The 20,203-nt window shown below is 48.4% G+C and overlaps 1 protein-coding gene across 4 annotated transcripts in view; it reads left to right on the top strand.

Moving 5' to 3' along the window:
- Positions 1 to 20,203, top strand: part of CELSR1 (cadherin EGF LAG seven-pass G-type receptor 1) — a 195,322-nt gene that overhangs the window by 166,419 nt on the left and 8,700 nt on the right. For all 4 annotated transcript variants that reach the window (XR_007517446.1, XM_049884670.1, XM_049884669.1 and 1 more), the window contains exons 24-25: positions 783 to 983; positions 17,125 to 17,299. Coding sequence is in view for 3 of the 4 variants with exons in the window: in XM_049884670.1 (XP_049740627.1) it covers positions 783 to 983; positions 17,125 to 17,299 (376 nt within the window). In the remaining variant the exon portion in view is untranslated. The remainder of the gene's footprint in view (positions 1 to 782; positions 984 to 17,124; positions 17,300 to 20,203) is intronic.

Below are 20,203 nucleotides of genomic sequence, written 5' to 3'. Positions count from 1 at the left end.
TGTGGCTCTGGGGGGAGGTCCTTCCTTGTCTATTTCAGCTTCTAGCACCTGCCGGCAACCCTTGGCCTTCCCAGGCTTGTAGATCCATCTGCCTCCGTCCTTGTCAGGTCGTGTCTGTCTTCCCCCGTGTGTGCTTTCTTATCTTTGTGCCTAATCTGCTCCTTATACCTCAGAAGTGACTTGGCTTAGAACCCACCCTGCACTGCTATGGACTCATTAACACGAAGAAAACCCCATTTCCAAACAGCATCGCATCCACAGGTGTACGGTTGTTCTTAGGTGCCATCGAGTCAATTCCGACTCCTAGCAACCCCATATGACAGAGAAGATCTGCCCCGTAGGGTTTCCTAAGCTGTTATCTTTACGGGGGCAGATCACCAGGTCTTTTCTCCTGAGGAGGGGCTAGTGGGTTTAAACTGCCAACCTTTCGGTTAGCAGCCAAGCGTTTTAACCACTGTACCACCAGGGTTAGGATTCCAACCCATATTTGGGGGGACACAACTCAATCCAGGACGCTGGGTCCTAAACTGGCGTCATATTTGGCCAAAGCACAGGGGATGTGTCTCCCGGCACAGAATCTGGGGCAGGCAGGCTCGGCACCTCCTGTGTGAGCTGGCTGCTTGGTTTGGGTGTAGTGCCACTCTGAGAACGACATCACAGTCCGCTGTTTCCTGCCCGGCTCAACCCAGCTAAGACACACCAAGCTAGTCTGTTCTTATCGTGGAAGAGCTGGATGCCTGTCATGGCCCTCACGTTCTCCTGCCTCTAACCTACCCCCGCAGCATGGCGAGGTCCTGCCCCTGAAAATCGTCACCTACGCGGCCCTGTCCTTGTCCCTGGCGGCCCTGCTGGTGGCCTTCGTCCTGCTGGCGCTGGTCCGGGCGCTGCGCTCCAACCTCCACTGCATCCACAAGAGCCTCGTCGCGGCCCTCTTCTGCTCCCAGCTGGTCTTCGGGGTCGGGATCCACCAGACAGAGAACCCGGTAAGGCCAGCCCTCCACCCTGGCTCTCCCCAGGCCAGAGGTTCTGCGTCTGTTTGTCCGCTGGGCCGTGCGGAGGGTCTGACCTCTCTGGATGGCTGGCTTCTTTAGTCCCCAGCAGGCTGCCCCCACCTGACCTGATGGAAGAATTCTCGCCTTTCTAAGAGGCAGGGACCATGCTCACCACCATTTAGTTTGATGGCAGCATCTATGGAGCTGTGGGAAGTTATGGCTCTTGGTCTGGTGGGCTCATCACTGTGCACCGGTGGCGCGACTCCCTGACATGGGTGTCTGAGGGAAACCTCGCTGGTAGGGTTGGGGCTCCATGGACCAAGCTCTGCTGTCCTGATGCAGACACCACTGAGGTACTAAGGGGTGCAGCCACCTGTCAGGTCCCTAGTCCCGGGGCCAGGGATTCCAGCTGGAGTGGCCGGAAGACCCTCACAGTGCCGTTACAGGTAAGCATGGGCGTCTCCCACCCGTCCCCACCTGGCATCTTCCAAGCATCACGGCTACATTCCCTGTGAAAGCCCATGTGCTCCCCAGAGCAAGAGGGGAAGTCTGAACGGGCCCTGAACTGGGCGAGGTGGGTCTGGTGATCGTACGACATTGAAGAAGCGAAAGGAGCTTCTGAAAGAGAGAGTAAGTGGGGGCGGGGGAGGAGATGGGAGAGAGAAGAGAAGAAACTGCAGGACTTGGGCTCCGTCTGGTTAGATCTAGGGTCATCTTGCTCAAGGCACCTCAGGGTGGAACCGTTCAGACGGACGGAGCGTGGACACTTGGGGGTTGCAACTGGGTTATTGTCGTAGGAGACGGTGATGATGGTGGCTGGTGTCTGTGTATGTGTGTGAGTGTCTGCCTGTGTGTATGTGTGTGTCTGTCTTAGTCATCTAGTGCTGCTGTAACAGAAATACTGCAAGTGGGTGGCTTTAACAAAGAGAAGTTTATCCTCTCCTAGTCTAATAGGCTAGAAGTCCAAATTCAGGGTGCCAGCTCCAGGGTAAGCCTTTCTCTCTCTGTTGGCTCTAGAGGAGTGTCCTTGTCTTCAGTCTTCCCCTGGTCTAGGAGCTTCTCAGCGAAGGGACCCCGGGTCCAAAGGGTGCTCTCTGCTCCTGGTGCTTTTTTCTTGGTGGTATGAGGTCCCCATGTCTTTCTGCTCACTTCTTTTATACCTGAAAAGAGATTGGCTTAAAACACAATCTAATCTTGTAGATTGACTCCCGACTGATTAACGTAATTGCCACTAATGCCATAGGATTTACAACACATAGGGAAATCACATCAGATGACAAAATGGCGGACAATCAGACAGTACTGGGAATCATGGCCTAGCCAAGTTGACACGTTTTTGGGGGACACAGTCCAACCCATAACAATGTCTGTATGTGCATGTTCGTGTCTGTGTGTCTGTATGTTTTTGTGTGTATCTGTGTGTATGTTTCTCTTTGTGTGACTGTGTGCTTTTGTGTGTCTGTGTGCATGTGTGTATGTATGTGTATGTCCACGTCTGTGTGTGTCTGTGTGTGTATGAGTGTGCGTGTGTATGTATGTGTGCATGTATGTGTCTGTGTGTGTGTGAAGCACTAACCTCACGTAGTACGTTTGAATGCTTGGTTTGCACACTTCCATTCCACTGACCATCCGGGGAAGCTCTATGGAGTCAGGATCTGAGCAGGTGGCTTGGAAAAGCAAGTGGAGGCAGGTTTGACCTTCAGGGCTCACATTTGCGCTTTTGTCATTTTTTGGTGCCTGGTCATGGAGAACATCAGCACTGTCTTGTTCTTTTTTTTCTTTCTTTGGCTTAAACCCAACCAAAAACTTAGACAAGGTGAAAGTTTATTTTTCCTCATGTGAGTCCAGGCAGGTGATCTAAGGTCATTCTCATTTAAGAGCTTAAATATAGCTACACTAAAAACGAAGCCAAAACTATGGCCACGCTGGACCAGACCTAAGGGTGTGCAGCTTCAGGCCACTGGACCAGGCCCGAGGGGGTGAAACTTCGGGCCGCTGTACCAGGCCTGAGGGTGCGCAGCTTCAGGCCAGGGCCAGTGTGACTCCAAAGCTGAACCCCTGGCCAACTAGCTACCATCCTCTCTCTGTTACCCTCAATGGATTCCTGGGGCCCCCTGAGGCCGGGCATTCTTACCTCTGTTCTTACCCCACAGGGAGGGGGCTGCCTTAGCAATTCATCAGCCATTTCCAAATAGTGAAAGCCTAGTGAACTTGGTCATGGGGGGTCATGGGGGCTTATGGAGTGTCAGGGATCATGGATTGTCGTGGGGATCATAGGGGGTCATGAAGGCTCACAAGATGTGGTGGAGGCTCACGGGGTGTAATGGGGCTCACGGGATGTAACGGGGACTCATGGGGTGTAATGGGGGCTCACAGGGTGTGGTGGGGGCTCACGGGGTGTACTGGGGGCTCACAGGTGTGGTGGGGACTGACGAGGTGTGGGGCTCACAGGGTGTCATGGGGACTCATGAGGTATAATAGGGGCTCACGGGGTATAGTGGGGGCTCACGGGGTGTAATGGGGGTTCACAGGGTCTGGTTGGGGCTCCGGGGTATCCAGCCACACCTATAAAAGGAATGAACTTTTTTCTAGACAGACAGTGGAAATCAGGCCTCCTTTTTCCTAGACTCCTGACTTCCTTCTTCTAAACTTCTGAGCCTCCAACTTGGGAAAGATCAGCTCCTCGGGAGGTTGGCCACAGACTCACAAATTGCTCACACTGTCAAGCGCCAGCCCCTGCAGCTGGTCACGTCCTTACGCTCCTGGAAGACCAGGCTTCTTAGGGTGGAATGTGGAACTTCGAACTATAAGCCTCCAATAATAACCATCTGGTCCAGCCCTCTGCCAGCGGCTGTGTTAGCCATTGCACCGAGGTCCACCTCACCCAGCGCCCTGCTAGGCCAGCTCCACTTTCAGGAACCTGTCTGGGGCCACACGGAAGTCCCCCAGGCTGTGGGCTTCTTTCCCAATGGGGGCTTGGAAAGGGATGACCCAAATTTGATAGTCAGCCACTGCCTTAACCCGGGAGCTTTGGGAGTATTTAACCCTTTACCTTCGGTCGTCATTCACGTACTCAATGGCTGTGCCTTGAATGAGCACCTCCTGTGTGCGTTCGTCTGGGGACACCACAGGGAATGGAGCAGCTGGGGTCCCCACCCTCCTGGAGCTGGTGGCCTGGCAGAGTGACCTGTGTCCAAATGGGATACATAGCATGCTCGAGGGGGATGCATCCTGGGGGTGGGAGCAGACCAGGGGGGACCCTAGTGGCTGCACGGGGAAGCCATACATCAGCTAAGACCGAGAGCTGGACAGGAAGCAGCCAGGCAGCGGTTTCAGGGGTCTGCAGGGGGTCAGGAACTGGAGAGACCGGATGGCTGGCTCCGGGAGAGGAAAGTAGTGGTGAGGAATCTTTCCTGCATGCGGCCTGCAGCTGCTTTTAGAATTCAGGGAGGTGAACTGTGTCTTATCGCTTTAGAGTTCCGTCCATCTGCAGCATGAGGAGGCCTGGTCTGTGGTAAAGGCAGACAGATTGCACCTGCTGGTGAAAGGCAGTTTGCCCAACTGGACAAAAAGTCAGCCCACGTGCCACTTACGAGAGACATGCATGAAGACTGAAAGTAGAGATGAGGTGTAAATACCAACCAGAGGAAACACCAAAGGCTGTATCGTTACCAAACAAAATCTGCTTTAAGGTAAAAAGCAGGAGTAGTAATAGAGTGAGTTGCTATAGGCTGATGTGAGAATCTGTTTATTGGGAAGATACACGCTTTCTGAATTTTTAGTAACTAACAAAGTGGACTCAAAATATACATATAAAAAAAAAAGAAAGCACAAATTCCTTTAAAAAGTCAAAGGAAATTGGTAAGAATCATAATGAAAAATTTTTTTAATTTTTATTGTGCTTTAAGTGAAAGTTTGCAAATCAAGCCAGTCTCTCACACAAAAACTTATACACACCTTGCTACACACTCCCAATTGCTCTCCCCCTAATGAGACAGCCCGCTCTCTCCCTCCACTCTCTCTTTTCCTGTCCATTTTGCCAGCTTCTAACCCCCTCCACCCTCTCATCTCCCCTCCAGGCAGGAGATGCCAACATAGTCTCAAGTGTCCACCTGATCCAAGAAGCTCACTCCTCACCAGCATCCCTCTCCAACCCATTGTCCAGTCCAATCCCTGCCTGAAGAGTTGGCTTTGGGAATGGTTCCTGTCTTGGGCCAACAGAAGGTCTGGGGGCCATGACCACCAGGGTCCTTCTAGTCTCAGTCAGACCATTAAGCCTGGTCTTTTTACAAGAATTTGGGTTCTGCATTGCACTGCTCTCCTGCACCCTCAGGGGTGGTTCTCTGCTGTGTTCCATCAGGGCAGTCATTGGTTGTAGCCGGGCACCATCTAGTTCTTCTGGTCTCAGGCGGATGTAGTCTCTGGTTTATGGGGCCCTTTCTGCCTTCCTCTCTCTTGGGCTCTTAATTACCTGTGTCCTTGGTGTTCTTCATTCTCCTTTGATCCAGGTGGGTTGAGACCAATTGATGCATCTTAGATGGCCGCTTGCTAGCGTTTAAGGCCCCAGACACCACTCTCCAAAGTGGGATGCAGAATGTTTTATTAATAGATTTTATTATGCCAATTGACTTAGATGTCCCCTGAAACAATGGTCCCCAAACCCCCGCCCGTGCTACGCTGGCCTTCGAAGCGTTCCGTTTATTCAGGAAACTTCTTTGCTTTTGGTTTAGTCCAGTTGTGCTGACCTCCCCTGTATCGTGTGTTGTCTTTCCGTCACCTAAAGTAGTTCTTATCTACTATCGAATTAGTGAATACCCTTCTCCCACCTTCCCTTCCTTCCCTGTCTCGTAACTATCAAAGAATATTTTCTTCTCTGTTTAAACTATTTCTCGAGTTCTTATAATAGTGGTCTTATACAATATTTGCCCTTTTTGTTGTTAGGTGCCGTCGAGTCGGTTCCAACTCATAGCGACCCTATGCACAACAGAACGAAACACTGCCCGGTCCTGTGCCATCCCTACAATCATTGTTATGCTTGAGCTCGTTGTTGCAGCCACTGTGTCAATCCACCTCGTTGAGGGTCTTCCTCTTTTCCGCTGACCCTGTACTCTGCCAAGCATGATGTCCTTCTCTAGGGACTAATCCCTCCTGACAACATGTCCAAAGTATGTAAGATGCAGTCTCGCCATCCTTGCTTTTGAGGAGCATTCTGGTTGTACTTCTAAGACAAATTTGTTCGTTCTTTTGGCAGTCCATGGTATATTCAATATTCTTCACCAACACCACAATTCAAAGGCATCAACTCTTCTTCGGTCTTCCTTATTCATTGTCCAGCTTTCACATCCATATGATGCGATTGAAAATACCGTGACTTGGGTCAGGTGCACCTTAGTCTTCAGGGTGACGTCTTTGCTCTTCACTTTGAAGAGGTCCTTTGCAGCAGATTTACCCAATGCAGTGCGTCTTTTGATTTCTTGACTGCTGCTTCCATGGCTGTTGATTGTGGACCCAAGTAAAATGAAATCCTTGACAACTTCCGTCTTTTCTCCATTTATCATGATGTTGCTCATTGGTCCAGTTGTGAGGATTTTTGTTTTCTTTATGTTGAGGTGTAATCCATACTGAGGGCTGTGGTCTTTGATCTTCCTTAGTAAGTGCTTCAAGTGCTCTTCACTTTCAGCAAGCAAGGTTGTGTCATCTGCATAACACAGGTTGTTAATGAATCTTCCTCCAATCCTGATGCCCCGTTCTTCATATAGTCCAGCTTCTCGGATTATTTGTTCAGCAGACAGATTGAATAGGTATGGTGAAAGAATACAACCCTGACACACACCTTTCCTGACTTGAAACCAATCAGTATCCCCTTGTTCTGTCCGAACAACTGCCTCTTGATCTATGTAAAGGCTCCTCATGAGCATAATTAAGTGTTCTGGAATTCCCATTCTTCGCAGTGTTATCCATAGTTTGTTATGATCCACGTGGTCAAATACCTTTGCAAAATCAATAAAACACAGGTAAACATCCTTCTGGTATTCTCTGCTTTCAGCCAGGATCCATCTGACATCAGCAATGATATCCCTGGTTCCACGTCCTCTTCTGAAACCAGCCTGAATTTCTGGCAGTTCCCTGTCGATATACTGCTGCAGCCGCTTTTGAATGATCTTCAGCAGAATTTTGCTTGCGTGTGATATTAATGGTATTGTTCTATAATTTCCACATTCGGTTGGATCACCTTTCTTGGGAATAGGCGTAAATATGGATCTTCTCCAATCAATTGGCCAGGAAGCTGTCTTCTAAATTTCTTGGCATAGAGGAGTGAGCACCTCCAGCGCTGCATCTGTTTGTTGAAACATCTCAATTGATATTCCATCAATTCCTGGAACCGTGTTTTTCGCCAATGCCTTCAGTGCAGCTTGGACTTCTTCCTTCAGTATCATCGGTTCCTGATCACATGCCACCTCTTGAAATGGTTGAATATCGACTAATTCTTTTTGGTATAATGACTCTATGTATTCCATCTTCTTTTGATGCTTCCTGCATCATTTAATATTTTCCCCATGAATCCTTCACTATTGCGACTCGAGGCTTCAATTTTTTCTTCAGTTCTTTCAGCTTGAGAAACGCCAAGTGTGTTCTTCCCTTTTGGTTTTCCATCTCCAGCTCTTTGCACATGTCATTATAATACTTTATTTTGTCTTCTGGAGAGGCCCTTTGAAATCTTCTGTTCAGTTCTTTTACTTCATCAATTCTTCCTTTTGCTTTAGCTGCTCAATGCTCAAGAGCAAGTTTCAGAGTCTCCTCTGACATCCACCTTGGTCTTTTCTTTCTTTCCTGTCTTTTCAATGACCTCTTGCTTTCTTCATGGATGATGTCCTTGATGTCATTCCACAACTCGTCTGGTGTTCAGTCACTAGTGTTCAATGCGTCAAATCTATTCTTGAGATGGTCTCTAAATTCAGGTGGGATATATTCAAGGTCATATTTTGGCTCTCATGGACTTGTTCTGATTTTCTTCAGTTTCAGCTTGAACTTGCATATGAGCAATTGATGGTCTGTTCCACAGTCGGCCCCTCGCCTTGTTCTAACTGATGGTATTGAGCTTTTCCATCATCTCTTTCCACAGATGTAGTCAATTTGATTTCTGTGTGTTCCATCTGGCGAGGTCCATGTGTATAGTCGCCGTTTATGTTGGTGAAAGAAGGTATTTGCAATGAAGAAGTCGCTGGTCTTGCAAAATTCTATCATTCGATCTCCGGCATTGTTTCTATCACCAAGGCTGTATTTTCCAACTACTGGTCCTTCTTCTTTGTTTCCAACTTTGCATTCCAATCGCCAGTAATTATCAATGCATCTTGATTGCATGTTCCATCAATTTCAGACTGCAGCAGCTGATAAAAATCTTCCATTTCTTCATCTTTGGCCCTAGTGGTTGGTGTGTAAATTTGAATAATGGTCATATTAACTCTCTTCCTTGTAGGCATATGGATATTATCCTATCACTGACAGCGTTGTACTTCAGGATAGATGATGAATGCAACACCATTCCTCTTGGAGTTGTCATTCCCAGCATAGTAGACTATATGATTGTCTGATTCAAAATGACCAATACCAGTCCATTTCAGCTCACTAATGCATAGGATATCCATGCTTATGCATTTCATTTTTGACAATTTCCTATTTTCCTAGATTCATACTTCGTACATTCTAGGTTCTGATTATTAATGGACGTTTGCAGCTGTTTCTTCTCATTTTGAGTCATGCCACATCAGCAAATGAAGGTCCTGAAAGCTTTACTCCATCCACGTCATTAAGGTCGACTCTACTTTGAGGAGGCAGCTCTTCCCCAGTCATCTTTTGAGTGCCTTCCAACCTGGGGGGCTCATCTTCCAGCACTATATCAGACAGTGTTCTGCTGCTATTCATAAGGTTTTTGCTGGCTAATGCTTTTCAGAAGTAGACTGCCAGGTCCTTCTTCCTTGTCTGTCTTAGGCTGGAAGCTCAGCTGAAACCCGTCCTCCATGACTGACCCTGCTGGTATCTGAATACCGGTGGCATAGCTTCAAGCATCACAGCAACACACAAGCCCCCACAGTACGACAAACTGACAGACACCTGGGGAATTTGCCCTTTTGCAAATTCACTCAGCATAATGCCTTCCAGATTCCTCCATGTTATGAAATGTTTCACAAATTCATCGATGCATAATATTCCATTATGTGAATATACCATAATTTATTTATCCATTCATCCGTTGATGGGCATCTTGGTTGCTTCCATGTTTTTCCTATTGTAAACAGTGCTGTGAACATGGGTGTGCATGTATCTGTTTGTGTAAAGGCTCTTATTTCTCTAGGATATATTCCAAGGAGTGGGATTGCTGGATCATATGGTAATTCTACCTCTAGCTTTTTAAGGAAGCACCAAATCGATTTCCAAAGTGGTTGTACCATTTGACATTCCCACCAGCAGCGTAGAAGTGTTCCAATCTCTCCACAGCCTCTCCAACATTTTTTATTTTGTGTTTTTTGGATTAATGCCAGCCTTGTTGGAGTGAGAGGAAATCTCATTGTAGTTTTGATCTGCATTTCTCTAATGGCTAATGATTGTGAGCATTTCCTCAAGTATCTGTTAGCTACCTGAATGTCTTCTTTAGTGAAGTGTCTATTCATATCTTTTGCCCATTTTTTAATTGGGTTATTTGTGTTTTTGTAGTTGAGTTTTTGCAGTATCATGTAGACTTTAGAGATCAGGCGCTGATCAGAAATGTCATAGCTAAAATCTTTTTCCCAGTCTGTAGGTAATCTTTTTACTCTTTTGATGAAGTCTTTGGATGAGCATAGGTGTTTGATTTTTAGGAGCTCCCAGTTATCTAGTTTTTCTTCTGCATTGTTAGTAATGTTTTGTATACTGTTTATGCCATGTATTAGGGCTGCTAATGTTGTCCTATTTTTTCTTCCATGATCTTTATCATTTTAGATTTTATATTTGGGTCTTTGATCCATTTTGAGCTCGTTTTTGTGCATGGTGTGAGATATGGGTCTTGTTTCATTTTTTTACAGATGGATATCCATTTGTTAAAAAGACTGTCTTTTCCCCCTTTTAACTGTTTTGGGGCCTTTGTGAAATATCAACTTGCTTATTTGTGGATGGATTTATGTCTGGATTCTCAGTCTTGTTCCAATGGTCTATGTATCTGTTGTCGTACCAGTACCAGGCTGTTTTGACTACTGCGGCGGTATAATAGGTTCTAAAATCAGGTAGAGTAAGGCCTCCCACCTTGTTCTTCTTTTTCAGTAGTGCTTTACTTATCTGGGGCCACTTTCCCGTCAATATGAAGTTGGTGATTTGTTTCTCCATCTCAATAAAAAATGTCATTGGAATTTGGATCGGAATTGCATTAAATCTATAGATCGCTTTTGGCAAAATAGACATTTTTATAATGTTAAGTCTTCCTATCCATGAGCAAGGTATGTTTATGTGGTCTTATGTAGGTCTCTTTTGGTTTCTTGCAGAAGCGTTTTGTAGTTTTCTCTGGTAAGATTTATTCCTAAGTATTTTATCTTCCTAGGGGCTACTGTAAATGGTATTGATTTGGCCATGTCCTCTTTGATGTTTTTTTTGTTGGTGTAGAGGAATCCAACTGATTTTTGTATGTTTATCTTGTATCTTGATACTCTGCTGAACTTTTCTATTAGTTTTAGTAGTTTTCTTGAGAATTCCTGAGGGTTTTCTGTGTATAAGATCATGTCACCTGCAAATAGAGGTACTTTGACTTCTTCCTTGCCGATCTGGATGCGCTTTATTTCTTTATCTAGCCTAATTGCTCTGGCTAGGACTTCCAGCACAATGTGGAATAAGAGTGGTGATAAAGGGCATCCTTGTCTGGTTCCCGATCTCAAGGGGAATGCTTTCAGACTCTCTCTATTTAGGATGATGTTGGCTACATAATGAAAATTTTTTAAAAAAACAGAAAATAATGCAAGTATCACATATCAAAATTTGTAGGATTTAGTAAAAGCAGAACATAGAAGGAAATTTATGAGTTAAGTAATGTAACTTGAATCTTAGAAAAAAGAACAATAGAATAAACCCAAAGAAGAGATAATAAAGAAAAGAGCAGAAATCAATGAAATAAAAAATAAAGATACAGGAGAGGATCAATAAACAAAGCCAGGAGTCATGTTTTTAAATAAAACAACAAATTCCAGTGAGACTAATGAAAAGAATGAAACCACAAATAATATTGGGAGGGGAAAAGGAGACAGAATCACTTTGAGGAGTCCCTCAGTTGTGCAAACGGTTAACAAGCTTGGCTGCTAACTGAAAAGTTGGAGGTTCGAGTCCATGAAGGGGCGCCTCAGAAAAAAAGGTGATCTACTTCTGAAAATCAGCCCTTGAAAACCGTATGGGGAACAGTGCTATTCTGACACCCATGGGGTCGCCATAAGTTGGAATTGACTCAACACATCTGGTTTTAATTGCTTTGAACAGTTTTATGCTAATAGATTGGAACTTAGGTAAAGTGGATAAATCCCCAGAAAAACACACTTTTTTCAAAACAAATTTAAGAAGTGGAAAGCCTGAATAGTCCTATAACCAGTAAAGAATTTGCATCAATGTAAAAAAATCATGACCAAGTTGGGTTTTTCTTAGAAATACAAGGGTAATTTAACATTGTAAAAATCTATAAATGTCATTCACTTCACTAATAGATTTAAGGGGACAAGAAGCATAATTTTTTTCAATGAATGCATGATTTTTTCCCCATTCACGATTAGAAAAGAAGGAATGGAGAGAGAGAGAGAGGGGAAAGCCTTTTTAACAAACTAGGTTTTAGGAATAGGAAAGAACTCCATAACTTAATGAAGGGCATCTATAGAAAACCTAAGTTGACATAAATAGTGATGGGAAAATATTAGAAATACCTCCTTTAAAATCAGGGGTAAGAGGATGCTCACTCTACCACTTCTAGTCACCCTTGTACGGGAGGGCCTATTCAGTGCAATAAACAAGAAAAATAAACAAAAGGCATATGAATTGGAAAGAAAGAAACAAAGCTCTCATTTGTTGATGATATGACAGATCTTAAAGAAAAATCTAAAACAATTTAGAGACAAATTTTGAGAACTAATCGGAGAGCTTAGCAAAGTTGTTGTTGTTGGATCCCGTCAAGTCTATTCCAACTCACAGTGACCCCTCTGACAGAGCAAACTGCCCCATACTGTTTTCTAGGCTGTAATCTTTATAGGAGCAAATCATCAAGTCTTTCTCCCTCGGTTTGAACTGCCGGCCTTTCAGTTAGCAGCCAAGTATTTAACTGCATGAAGGTAGTTGGCTGTTACTGGAGATGTAGTATATATAAAATCAGTTGTATTTCTGTGCACCAGCCACAAAGTGTTGGAAAATATCATTTAAAAAGTAGACCCACCAACATTTAAAAAGTAGAAGATACTGAAATAGAGACAGTGGGAGTAGACAACCTGTTAAATAAGTTTGGCTGTGAACAGGAGGTGAAAAGCTATTGGCCACAGCTAGAGGGGAGGTAAGGATTGGCAGAGCTTTTATAGGACAGGAGAGATCTGAGCCTGTGTAAATGCAAAGGTGAAGGAGCCTGGAGCAAGAGAGAGAGAGTGCTGTGGCAGCTGGCCAGTACAGGAGGGAGGGAGGAAGGACAGATGAGGAACGGGGAGGGAGGGACGGGTGAGGGACAGGAGGGAGGTCCCTGGGAGTGAGTCAGGCGCCAGCTTTAGAGGAGGCGGTGGCAGCTCACATTTATGGTGATGGGGTGGAAGAGAAACGCACAAGGGGGAGGGAGGGGAGTTCTTGGCTTTGGCAGTCCCTGGCCGCTTGCAAATGATTTTCCATTTGTAACCTGAATGAGATTTTCAAAATGCACTTAAGGGTCACAACCCACTGATGGGGAGTTGCAGGTGGGATTTGGAGAGGAAGACGACCTGGATCTCACTGTTCCACATGCTTCGTGCAGGCTTTACATACATACTTCATCTCGTGCTTCGGGCTCAGCTAGACTGAGCAACCTGCTCAGGGCCCCAGAGGTAGGGAGTAGGTGGCGAACATGCTGAATGGGTGTCCATCCACTGGGAGGGCAGCGCAGAAGCCCCCAGTCCTGGTGAGGGTTGCCTTTCCCTAACCTGCTCCAGGTCACTGTGTGTGTGTGTGTGTGTGTGTGTGTGTGTGTGTGTGTGTGTGTGTGATTTCATGTGTCCATCATGAAATAGTGACCCTAAAAGCCAGACCAGCTGACTGTCACACATGTACGTGCGGTGACTCAAGGAAGTTCAAAGACTACTCTAACCTCACCCTGGTCACTCTCAAGGTTAGTGATGGGCCATGGCTTTCAATAGCCTCTTGCTGGGGGCAGTGGGCCATTTCAACACCACTACGACGTGCTGTTGGCATAGCAGTCATTGATCATCAACTATGTTAAATCTACCAAAGACCCAGATGCAGGGAACACCTTCCATCCCTGCCGTTATGGATCCCACTTTGTAGAAGTGGGCATGAATGGTGGTACATGAATGTCAAGTGTCAAAATGGTGCCATGGTGGTGGATAGGGAGCTGTGCCTGGGTAAGGCAGGGGTCAGGGAAGGGCTGAGCAAGGCCACTCATTTGCCATCCAGTGGAAGGGTCCAGAATGAGTTCAGGACAGATTGGGGATTGGGTCATCCAGAGCCTGAGGGATGACACCAAGGCACACCATCTTCCTGTTGCAGGCCATGGGATGGCATCAAGAGCCATGACCGGGTCTGTATTTTAGAGAAAAGATCCTGGCAATGGGTGGAAGATAGGTGGAAATGACAGAGATCAGAAAGCAGCCAGGATATCTTAATCGGTGTGGTAGGTGGAGCTGAAGCTCGAAACTGAGGTCAGGCAGCAGGTGTGATGAGAAAGGCAAGAGTCAGGACCAACCAGACATGGAGGGAGAAAGAGGAGGAGTTGGAGATGATTTTAAGATCTCCATAAGGAAGAGTGAATGGGTAGACAGATGGATAGGAGGATGGATGGTTGGATGGTAGGTGGATGGGATGGAGGGATGGATGGATGGACAAGGAGGTAAAGACGTCCCTGATCGAGATGAAAATAGGTGGAGTGACAAAGTTTGAGTGAGGTTGTACACACCCATTGGGGGGCCTCAGAAATTGTGGGGCTTCAGTATAGGAAGACATCTCTTGGTACAGAAATAGTACTGTAGAAATGGTCAGACACCGGGAAAGGAAGTGCAATGAAAAGTCAAAGGTGGAACTTTCTAGCTCGCTGGTGAGGGCCACATACAGGCTTGAGCCCTTCCTCCTGATTTATTGCAGGTGGTTGGACCTCTTAGGACCCTCCTGAAGTGACCAAATCCTACCTCATAGGTAAAGGCAGAATATAGCAGGGAAACAGCTTTGAGAGGGCTCCATTGATGGACTTAGTGACTTCTCAGAAGCGACACTCAAGCTCCGGTGCTGCCACACAGAGGACAAACCTTCAAGCATTTGTTAATTGAGCAGGATAAAACCTGCTTACTGCCCTCCAGGGGGCTCCCTAAGACCAGGGCTCTGGACTGCCCTCAGGCACTGGTGTGGGGCGCTTCCCCTGTGCTGACACCAGCAGGGGCACGCTATGTGGTAGGGGTTTCTCTACATGTACAGCCAGGTGCCCCTTCACTGTGTGCTTGTTCTTAGTGCATCAGGCAGGCGAAGGCTCTCGGTTGGAATATACACGATTAATTTCAAAGCCCTTTAAGTGTGTTTTGGAGTGGTTTGGATAGAGGGGAAAGTAGGGTTGGTGGCAAGCCGCTCCTTGCAAGGAAATACCACATGTCAAACAAGGAGAGTCTGTCCCTGCGCAGCTCAAGTGGTGACTCACAGGCCCACCTGGAAGGAGAGCTTTCCAGCAAGCCATGCACTGGTGAGCACGCAGAAGGGCAGGAATGTGGGGTGCACACAATTCCGGGCCTTGGCACCGCGCCTGGCTCTTATGGGCTTTCTGTAAACTCCCAGTCCTACCTCTGGGCGAGGCGTTTCATCTCCCAGATTACCGACAGGCTGAAATGATTTATTGTGCATTAGCGTGTTGTCTTTGTTCTTTTTCTGGAAAGGGTGGTACTTGGAGCGCAGAAGTCTGTGCATGCTTAGCCCCATTAAACTGAAAGTCGTATTTCTAACACTTTTTTTTTTAATGGAGGTTTTGTGGGTTTACTTTCCACATTAGTTAAGGAAAAAAGCCTTCTAACCATTCTTCCTCTTTCTAAATCAACCATGATTTCCATCTGGGGGTAGCTGGGGTGTTTGATGGGGGGTTTCTTCCCATGCCACACTTGCCCCTTGCAGCCAGGCTGGGCACTTCGCCCTCCGCTAAGCGCCTGTTCCCTGACCTTGTCTGGCATCCAAGGTCAAGCACACGGTCTCAGTCATAACAGAAGTCTCCTTTATGGTCTGCTTGGATTCCTGTTTGTAATGCATTTGAAGAATGTTAATGCTAAAATGGGGGGTGCGAACAGCTAAGCACTAGACTAACTGAAAAGTTGGCAGTTCAAACCCACCCAGAGGTCTGGCGATCTGCTTCTGAAAAATCACAGCCTTGGAAACCCTGTGGAGCAGTTCTACTCTGCCCACATGGGGTCGCCATGAGTCGAAGTCAACTTGATGGTAACAGGTTAACGGGTTAATGCTAAAAGTGTCCCCTCACACATCTCCAGGGTTTTAATTTCTGGAAAGTACCTGGCCTGTTGACAGCAACATGGGCATGCAAGCTTGACCTCCACAATTCACCCTGTTCCCCAGAGTCCACGTGGCCTGGGCTTGGCAAAATGGCATCCAGCATGTGGTCACAGCTGGGGGTGTCTCTTTTGTGAAGACGCTGAGCCCCCTGGGGGGACTGGACTTGTCAGGTTGTCTGGGACCCGAAAGGAAGCCTGCTCACACCTCCCAGCCAGATAGATAGTGAGACAGGGCTGTACGGGTGGGTCATGCATGTTCTGCCAGCCCCTGGAGCCCTGGCCTGGGCAACCCCTTCCAGAAAGACCCAGGGGAGGCTGCTCCAGGCCAAATCACAATCTCTGTAAGTCTAAACCTACAGCATGTGGACAGGATTTGTGATAATGATCTCAGAGCCTGGATCCCCTGTGTCACCATGGTCCTACAGTGCCCAGCCCTCCCTGCCACTGCCGTTCTTCTGTTCTTCCACCTCATTCTGGCTCCAGTTTCTGGTCAAGGGCAGCCTGTGGGCAGATGGACGGGCCATGAGGATCTGCAGGGTGGTCCACCAGCCTTCTTGAGAGCCCAGGGTGGCCCCCAGCTGCTCTGCGGGAGCTGATTTCATCTTCCCAGGCACTGGGGCCACTGGGCAGCCACCCGGCCCCACCCTGTTAGGGATAAAAAACAGAACATGTGATCTCATTGCTGCTCCATCTTCAGTGGAAAATATAAGGCTCTGTCAACTGAGTGCAAAAGCCAAACCAGACCCATTGCTGTCAAGTCAATTCCAGCTCATACCAATCTTACAGGACAGAGAAGAACTGCCCCATAGAGTTTCCAAGGATTCAAACTACCGACCTTTTGGTTAGCAGCCGAGCTCTTAACCACGGTGCTACCAGGGCTCCAACTCAATGCAGGTGATTTTTTCTTAGTTGACAGCAAGAGTCCTGACGCTGGGAGCTCCTCCCTCCCTCCACCCGCACCCACTGTGCCGTGGGGGCCAGGCAGGGGTCAGCTGCACGGGCTCAGAGCCGTGGGGGACCGCCACCCCACTGTGCCTGTCTCTGCAATATTTTTTTAAATTAAATGCCAATGTGAAAAAATTGAGAAGCACCCTATGGAAATCCAGATTCCCAGCTTCTCTGGCACAAACTAGATGGTATGCCCCCTCAGAAGCCCAGCCTCAGGCTCCGTCCACTCATGGCGGTGGCCGGTGAGCAGCAATCCCTTGGTGGGGCTTGAGATCCCATGATGGGAGATGCCCAGCACCCTCTGGGTGAGCCAAACAGAAAGGACATCTCACTTGATTTTTCCTTCTTCTGACACTGCAGACTCTCATGGTTTAAAGGGGCCTGTTTGGTCACTTCCCTCCCGGGGCCCCTGCCTGTGTGGCCGCTGTGGGCGCCACTGACCCCCCACCTCTCTGCTGCAGTTTGTGTGCACGGTCATCGCCATCCTCCTGCACTACATCCACATGAGCACCTTCGCCTGGACCTTCGTGGAGGGCCTGCACGTCTACCACATGCTGACCGAGGCCCGCAACATTGACTCGGGGCCCATGCGCTTCTACTACGTCGTGGGCTGGGGCGTCCCAGCCGTCATCACAGGTGAGCCCAAGGGAGGGGCAGGAGTGACCAATGCTCAGTGCAGTTCCACCTGTCATTGTTGACACAAGAACCCACGTCCCAGGGAAGCCAGCTCCCCAGCAGGCAGGAGTCATCTGCCCTCCTCAGTCTTCGGTACCAGCTCTGATGCTTGGCCAGCCCTGGCAGAGGAGGCCTCACCCTGCTCCCATCTGCACAGGCTATGCAATTGCTCTGCACTTTCCAGCACCTAACAGACAAAAATTTATGTGTCTGCCTGATGGATGGATGGATGGATGATGGAGGGATGGATGGAGGGATGGAGGGATGGATGGATGATGGATGGATGGATGGATGGATAGATGGACGGGTGGGTGGGTGGATGGATGGATGAATGAGTGGATTGAATGAAGGAGGGATGAATGGAGGAAGGGAGGATGGATGGGTGGGTCTATGGATGGGTGAATGTATAAATTTATGTATGGATGGATGATAGGGTGGGTAGATGGATGAATGAATGGACAGGTGTATGTGTGTATGGATGGGTGGATGGGAGGATAGATGGATGGGTGGTTGGGTAGGTGAATGGATGGATGGAGGAAGGGAGGATGGATGGGTGGTTGGGTAGGTGAATGGATGGATGGAGGAAGGGAGGTTGGATGGGTGGGTCTATGGATGGGTTGAAGGTATGTCTGTATGTATGCACGGATTGGATGGGTGGATGGATGGGTGGATAGGTGGGGGGATGAATAAATGGATGGGTGCATGTATATGTATGTGGATAAATGGATGGATGGAGGAAGGATGGATGAATAGGATGATAGATGGTTGGTTGGGTAGATGGATGGATGGAGGAGGGGAGCATGGATGGAAGAGGGATGAATAGATGGGGGGATGGAGGAAGGGAGCATGGATGGGTGGGTGAATGAAGGAACAGAACAGCAGGTCTTCCTCAGCACACTTCTTGCTGAATATCAGAAAGTGAACATTTGATCTCTGCCAGGACAGATACGCACTTCTCGCCACAAAAGGAAAAGCTGAACCCCCTTCTTCTCGGTTGTCCCAGTGTTTCAGGGATCCAGACACAGAGCCTGAGGCTGGAGGCCCTGGGTGGAGGCCTTGCTGCCCCAGGGCCCTGTCCAGCAGCCACCCTGGTGCAGTGGTGGGTTGGCCTCAGGTTCACTCTGGCTCTCACAGCTGCGCGGGACTGGTGTCCTCACATCCTCGTGGGCTGGTAGGCAGGCGTGGCCTCTCCTCTTTAGTAAGGACACCGCGTGTATTGAATTAGGACCCACCCTACTGCCATGTTAACCTAACTGATAACATCTTCAAAGACCCTATTTCCCGATGAGGTCACATTCACAGGTGCCGGGGTTAGGACTTCAACATATCTTTTTGGAGGACACAATTCAATTCATAACATGCCTCTAATATTTTGGCTTCTTTTTTTTAATTAGAAAATTAAGCTTAGGAACCAAATAGCTCAATTTATTTACCTCAACTTCTGTGAAGAGAAATGAAGAAGTAAAATCAAAATTATTTGCTGATTTCATACACGAGAGATTTAAACTTTTGCTCTGTGTTTCCCACAGCCCCAGTGAACTCAGATCTGTTAGACCTAAGTCCGTACCGTCCCCATTTGGGGTGTTCCTAGAAGAGCACCCTCGGCCTCCCCCTCTCCGTCTCAAGGAGCTGGAGGGTCTGTAGATAGTGGGGAGGGGTGTCCCAGGTGTCCCCTCTCTGCTTCCCACACTCCTAGACCAGTGGGGGCACCCAGGGTCCCCAGTGCAGGGGACTCGGTGATGGGCAAGGGCTTGCCCTCGGCCACAGGCCACAGCTAGCCTGCTTCTCACAGGTTAGCCTCAGTCCTGGGTGGGGACCCCAAGGGGCCACAGTCAGGGAGGGGGTCGGGCACATCAGAGGCCCTCGTAGCAGGGGATGTCCCCATGAGGTGGGCAGGAAGGGGCTCTGCAGAGGGAATCACAGACGCCGCTTAGTTCCGGGAAATCCCACCTCAGAGGCCGCAGGGGCCTCACCCCACACAGAGCCCCCCAGTCGGAGCATTCTGGGTCTTCTCGTCACAATCGCAGGCTCTGTCCCTGGAACGTGCAAGCACACCTTCGGTGGCACCTGCCACAGGCTGGACTTGAGGCTAGTGTTTTGTACCTTACCTTTAACTGTCCCTAGGAGGGAGACTCATGAGAACAGAGGCTTCTGTTCCCACCGGCCTGTCCCCAGCCAGGCACAGAGCTTGGCATAAAGGGGGCCCTGGACGTGTGGATGAGTGAACAGCTCACTTGCCGGTCCCATGGGGCATTTGGGAAGCAGGCCTGGGGTGGGGTGCCCCTCATGTCCCAGAGTTGCTCAGACAGATGCCTTTCAACGTCCACTTCACAAACGCTCACTGGCCACAGGCCGCCATTGTGGGCACAGGTGATGCGCAGCCCCCACCGCGCGAAGTTCTACCTGGGGGGCCAGACAGGAGGGAAGACGCAGCAGAGGGCCCCCACCGGGCCAGGTGGGCGGGGTCAGAAGAAAAAAACAAAAGAGGGAGACATGCTCCATTAGGTGGCGTCTTCCGTCCAAGTATCGAGAACACTTTTACGTGAAGCAGCTAACCCTGCGGGTGTCTGTCATGTGTGTCCCTGCCCCCCCGCCCCGAGATCTCTTTCTCCACCCCAATCCGGGCCGAGATCCCCTCCACACACCACACACCTTGGAAGGCCGCTGCCTCTTGAGGTGGCTTTGGAATCTAAATTCAGACAGTCCACATTTCCCGCTTGCTGAAGGAACATTTTTTTAAACACCGAAGTCTCTTGCAAGAGGACTTAAGTGACCCCGGGAAGCGCAGGCTGAGGCAACGGTGTTGGCTGGTCACAGCCGCCAGGCGGGGCGAGGCCTCATCTGCACCAGGTCTGCCTTCTTCCT

Source organism: Elephas maximus, chromosome 4 (genome assembly GCF_024166365.1).
Source record: "Elephas maximus indicus isolate mEleMax1 chromosome 4, mEleMax1 primary haplotype, whole genome shotgun sequence".
In the NCBI taxonomy this organism is placed as follows: Eukaryota; Metazoa; Chordata; class Mammalia; order Proboscidea; family Elephantidae; genus Elephas; species Elephas maximus.
Note: the sequence above shows the minus strand (reverse complement) of the source record. Positions and strands in the feature narration are given on the sequence as shown.